The 5,168-nt window shown below is 71.6% G+C and overlaps 3 protein-coding genes across 3 annotated transcripts; 2 read left to right on the top strand and 1 right to left on the bottom strand.

The window, feature by feature from the left end:
• Nucleotides 1-155: 155 nt before the first annotated feature.
• Nucleotides 156-2,100, bottom strand: MNEG_13776 (hypothetical protein; the record flags this gene model as incomplete). The annotated part of the gene is made up of 4 exons (XM_014037754.1): nucleotides 156-185; nucleotides 265-567; nucleotides 852-955; nucleotides 1,113-2,100. The coding sequence occupies 4 exons, from the start codon at nucleotides 2,098-2,100 to the stop codon at nucleotides 156-158; spliced, it is 1,425 nt and encodes a 474-aa protein (XP_013893208.1).
• A 644-nt stretch (nucleotides 2,101-2,744) lies between these two features.
• MNEG_13775 (hypothetical protein) lies at nucleotides 2,745-3,837 on the top strand (the record flags this gene model as incomplete). Its single annotated transcript, XM_014037753.1, has 3 exons — nucleotides 2,745-3,161; nucleotides 3,406-3,479; nucleotides 3,741-3,837. 3 exons carry the CDS (start codon nucleotides 2,745-2,747, stop codon nucleotides 3,835-3,837), a joined length of 588 nt encoding a protein of 195 aa, XP_013893207.1.
• Nucleotides 3,838-4,254: 417 nt separating this feature from the next.
• On the top strand, nucleotides 4,255-5,166 carry MNEG_13774 (hypothetical protein; the record flags this gene model as incomplete). Its single annotated transcript, XM_014037752.1, has 2 exons — nucleotides 4,255-4,620; nucleotides 4,807-5,166. The coding sequence occupies 2 exons, from the start codon at nucleotides 4,255-4,257 to the stop codon at nucleotides 5,164-5,166; spliced, it is 726 nt and encodes a 241-aa protein (XP_013893206.1).
• Nucleotides 5,167-5,168: the final 2 nt, after the last annotated feature.

Raw genomic sequence — 5,168 nt, 5'->3', positions numbered from 1 at the left:
TCCTCCACCAACCCCCTCCCCTGCTCCGCCGCCGCCAACCCCGCCGCTCTCGTCGCCCCCGCCGCCGCTGCCTCCTGGCAATCCCCAGCCACCGGTATTGCTGGACCCAAGATCCCTCTCCTCGATCCTGGCCAGCCCGGCCACGCCCGCCACCCTCAGGTTGTGCTCCAAGTCTGCCGCACGCTCTGGGTCCAGCTCGACCGCCGTCACGCGGCCAAACGCGCCCGCCAGCGCGAGCGTCGTGCCGCCGCAGCACGCGGTCACGTCGGCGCAGCTCAGCCCCCGCGCCGCCGCTGCCGCCGCCGCCAGCCCCGGCGCGCCGTCGGCCGCGCTCGCCCCTGCGCCGCCTGCCGAGATAGCGGGCGGCCGCAGGCCGGCCGCCGCCGCGGTCACAACGGCCGCGAGGTCAGCCATGGCGGTTGCGCTGACGTCATCCATGACCGAGTAGGCCGCCACGTCGTCCACGCGCAGCGCGCAGCGCGCGTCGAACGGCAGGCGGCTGAACAGCGCGTCGGCGCGGCCGGTTGCGTGGGACACCGACGCCGGGGCCGCGGCGCCCTCGATAACCTGGCGCGGTTTGCGATTTGCATCGCGTGACGTGCATTTGCAGGGTTTGGCCAAACATTGAGGTTTGCAGGCATCAAATGTGGGTGAGTCCCTTCATTTGGGGCCTGCACCCCGACCTTCCTGCCTGGTGGCGGGCGGACTCTTGTTGGACCAAGCCTTAGGACATTAAGGCCTTCAAAAGCAGCCCTCGGCGCAAAGTGCGAGATTTCATGTTGTCTTTGTGGCTCAAAGAAAAGGGCATTCCAGCGGCGGCTGCTCCCAAACCTAATCCCTGAATGCCCTACCAAGCGGCCGTCGAGCGCCGCGATAGCCTCCTCCGCCCGGCCCGCGTCAACCACCGCGCGCGCCCACCCGCGCGAGCGGCCGCGGAAGCCTTGGGCCGCTTGGACTGTGTTCGGTGTGTCAACAAGATTGAGCGGGGGCCGGGGGGTTGACGCTTGATAGGCGTGGGGCCGCAGCCAACCACAGCAAGAGGCAGCTGCCGAGATGCTGCTGCCGGGAGCTCTCCCCGGCCGGAGCGGCCCCGCCCCGCGTCGCGGACGCACCTCTGACAAGCCCGTACGGCTGCAGCGCCGCCGCGAGCCGCTGCTGCAGCCAGCCGGGGCCGTGCGCCTGCGGCAGGCCACTGACGAAGAGCGTCGCGTGGCGCGGGGGGTCCGGCTCAGATGCGCCCTCCCACCGCCGGACGACCAGCCCCCCCTGCGCGAGCAGCCGCGCCCCGGCCTCAGCCAGCAGCTGCTGCATGCTGACGTGGCGCCGGACGCGGCAGTGGCAGGGGGGCCCGAGGCGCAGGAGGTGGCGGATGTGGACGGGGCAGGGCTTGGCGCCGCTCGCGTTGCTGCCGTCCCCGCCTGGGGCGCCGCTCGCTCGGCTGTTGCTGCTGCTCGGGCAGCCACAAGGGCCCCCGCCGAGATCCCTCCAGAGGTGCAGCTTCGAGCAGTGACCGTTGGGCAGCAGCCGCGGCCGGCGCCGCCGCGCGCCGCCGCCGTCGCCGCCGACGCGCCTGCAGCCGCCGGGGCGCGCCCCCGGCAGCGCCTCGGAACCAGCGCCGAGCGCGTCCACGTCCGCGTGCGCCACCGCCCCGGCCCCGGGCTCCAAGGCCAAGGCCAAGGCCGCTGCCTCTTCCAGCACCGCCATGCACACCTCGGCCGCGCGCTCAATCGGCACGGCCGCCAGGCGCAGCGCCCGCCCCCCGCCGCCGCCGCTGAGTGCTGCCGCCGGCCGCTGTGGCAGGAGGCCTGCCAGCTCGGGCCGCGCCGACAGGCGCAGCGCGAGCGCGTCGCTCGCGAGCGCGGGGTGCAGCGCGAGCGTCGCTGCGCCGGCCGCGGCCTCGCGGGCGCCAAGCTCGGCCCTGAGCGGCACACCGGCGGACTCCCAGTGGAAGAATCGGCTGCCGGGTGTCGCGCCCTTGGCGCACGCGTCGTGTGCGGCGGCGACGCCCGCAGCCGCTAGGGAGTCGAGCAGGCGGCGCGCCGCTGCTGCTGCTGCTGCGGCGGCGGCGGCGGCCGGGGCCTCGGTCGCGGCCTCCGGCATGGGCTGGCGTGGCGGTTTGTGGCTGGGAAAGGGGATGGATAGGACGACTACCTCTGTGTCCGCCGCGTCCCTGGCGGCGGCGGCTGCAAGGCAAGTCCGATTGTCAAGGTGGCGCAGGCACACCAAATCTGATAGGACGAGGCGGTTGCTGCCGCGACTGCCTGTGCTGCGGCCGCGCCGGCCACCCCCAGCCTTGGCGGTTTCGTCGGCCGCACCATCGCAAGCGCCGCCAGGCACGGTGACTACCGCAATTGGTGCGCCTGATACAACGCTGGTTTCCATCGCAGAAGGCTGAGGTGGCTGGGGTGGATCGCACAGATCACATTGCAAGATCAGTAGCGGGGACAATCCATTCGCTCTACGTACTGCAGCGCTTTACAATCGCGTTGGCCCCTGTAATTTTAGTCGATTATGTACTGTCATCATTGCACAGCATCCCCATCTTGCAAGACCACAAAGCCAGGCTCTGCACTTCTATCCAGCACGCAGTCATGAAGCCATTACTGGCGCGATTGCTTCAATGTGGAGTGCTGCAGCAGGCAGCCTCGGCGCCCTGTGCGGCGTGGGGCCGGCTAGCGAGCTCTGCAGCAGCTGCGTCGACCGCACCGCCGCGCCTGCCGTGGCCTCCCGCGCGCACATGCGCCATGACAGCAGCGCCACCCGCCGCGGCAGCGTCGCAGCGGCAGTTCTCGTCGTCCGCCGCCGCCCAACCGCTGACAGCCGGCGGCGGGCCGCCCCAGCAGCAGGCCCAGCAGAAGCAGGCCCCGCGGAAGAAGCAGCAGCGCGCGCCCGACCCTCAGCCGTCGCAGCGCAGCCTCCGCGGCAAGGCGACCAACGAGTATAACCGGGAGCGCGCGGCCTGGCGCCGCCAGGTCGGCGCGCTGCGGCGCCAGTGGCACGAGGAGCACCAGGCGGCGCGGCGGGGCGCCGCCGACGCCGCGGCGCGCGACGCCCGCGAGCGGCGCGCGCTGGCCGACCTGCGGGCGAGCCAGAAGCAGGAGGACAGTGGCCATGGGCCGATGCTGCGGGACCTGCGCGCCGCGGAGCGCGAGCTCGAGGCGGTGGGTCATGCAGTCCTGGGCCGAGGGCGGCGGGGGGAAACAGGAAGATTGAAGGGGACGAGCGCAGCGGCGGCGGCGGCAGTGGCCGGACGTCGTGCCGCGTTGGCTCGCCGCCCGCCTGTTCAAGGGGATGCCCTCAGTCGGGCATGGCCCGGGCCACTGCCCCACGCACCGCTCCCCGCTGCTCCCTCAAATGTCGGCCCTCAATGGCAACGCGACCTGCCCGTTCTGTACCGCCGCTCAGGCCGAGCGGCGGCTGCGGATGGCGTACCGCACGCGAATCAGGGAGCGCATCCTGGAGCGGTACAAGCAGCAGAGGTGGGGGCCGCGGCGGCGCGGGCCGCAGGGGCTGCCGCACTGCAGCACGGGCTGTGTGCGTGCGGCCGCCTCGCCGTGCTGCAGCGCCGAAGAGCAGCGGGCGCCACCTCGTGCGGCGCGGTGTTCACGCGGCCCGCTCCGCCTTGTTGTCCCCGCCGGCAGAGGGGCCGGCCCTTGCGGTTGCTGCCGAGGGCACGCGACTGCCCCAGCCAACGTCGGCTCCGCCGCTGCGCCCGCCTGTCTGCTGCTGCCCCGGTGCAGGTATGAGGAGTTGCTGGGGCGCAGCCGGCACTGGATCGCGCGCGAGGCGTTGGAGGACCGTGTCAGGCAGGCTGTGGAGAATCCAGTCAGCATGTGAGGCCCCACCGGTGCGGCTGGCTAGGCGCCCGCGCAGAAGGGCAGGCGGCACCCTCTGCCGTTGAGTCGAGGCGGCAGAAGTAGGGTGGGTTGTACGCCCCTGGAGGCGCCTCTACAGAAGTCCGTCTCAGCTGCGGAACCCCTATGTACGAAGGTATCCACCCGTGTAAATATTGTCACTAATGCTCACAGATCCGAAACGCTGCTGCCACCCCCGAAACAACGTCGTGGGGCTTCAACCCCGCAAGTTCATTGGCGTGCGAAGTCATTCCGTACCCGTTGCTTTTGGTTTTGGCGACCGCGTTCGCCGCCACAACTGATAGACACACCCGTCGCGGAACACAGTCTACGTGGCGTGCGAAGCGCAGGCGTCTTCGTCCCTCTAGCGCTGCCGCGAGCGATGTCTGGAACTTCTTGGATGTTTTCTTCCTCTCACCAGCGTACTGCCACCGGAGAGGCACAGGTCGCCGAGCAGCGCCGCAGACGGCGCAAGCACCGCAGCACGGCGCCGCAGCGGCAGCAGCAGCAGCACGAGGAGGAGCAGCAGCAGAAGCAGCATGAGCAGCTCGACGACCCGCTGGGCTTTCTGACGCGCATCACCGTACGCGCCGCGCCGCCCGCCGACGGCAAGCGCTGCGCGTCGCTCGACGGGCCGCCCACAGATGAGTCCTCTGGCGACGAGGCCGGCGCCGCCGGGCCGCGGTCGCCCAAGGCGGTGCAGCCGCTGGCGTACGCGGCGGTTGGGGCGCTCACTGCATACTATGGCATCAAGGGCATACTCGGGGTGAGCCGGGCGCTGCGAACTCGACGGGGGCGCTTTTTGGCGGCGACGACACCCGTTGTGCGAGAGTAGAGTGCGGCTCCCTGCATGGACGCCGGCGGCGAGCCCGGCCCGACCGCCTCCGCCCGAGCCCTGCCCAAAACGCAACGCCGCTCCCCCCGAAAAACCGCCCGCCGCCCGTTTCCCCAGGGCTACCAGCAGCTGCGCCGCCGCAACCTCCGGGCCCTCATCCGCACCGTGTCGCCCGTCCTCGGGTCCCTCGGCGCGACCTACTGGCTCGACTTCGGCTCCCTCCTCGGCGCCCACCGCGAGGGTGACGTCATCGCCCACGACAACGACGCCGATGTCGTCGTGCTCAACCCCGACTGGGACGAACTGCTCGTGGCGCTGCGCGCGGCCCTGCCGCAGTACCGCGTGTTTTTCGTGGTCCCCAGCGAGGACCGCAGCATACGCTGGATCCGGCTGCTGAACGGCGTGGGGGTGATGGACGTGTACGGCGCGTTCGACGGCGGCGCGGCGGCGCCGGGCATGGTGGGCGGCCCTTCCTGAGG

Source organism: Monoraphidium neglectum (genome assembly GCF_000611645.1).
Source record: "Monoraphidium neglectum strain SAG 48.87 unplaced genomic scaffold scaffold04044, whole genome shotgun sequence".
Taxonomy (NCBI): domain Eukaryota; kingdom Viridiplantae; phylum Chlorophyta; class Chlorophyceae; order Sphaeropleales; family Selenastraceae; genus Monoraphidium; species Monoraphidium neglectum.
The sequence above is the reverse complement of the archived record's forward strand: the minus strand, read 5'-3'. Positions and strand labels throughout refer to the sequence as shown.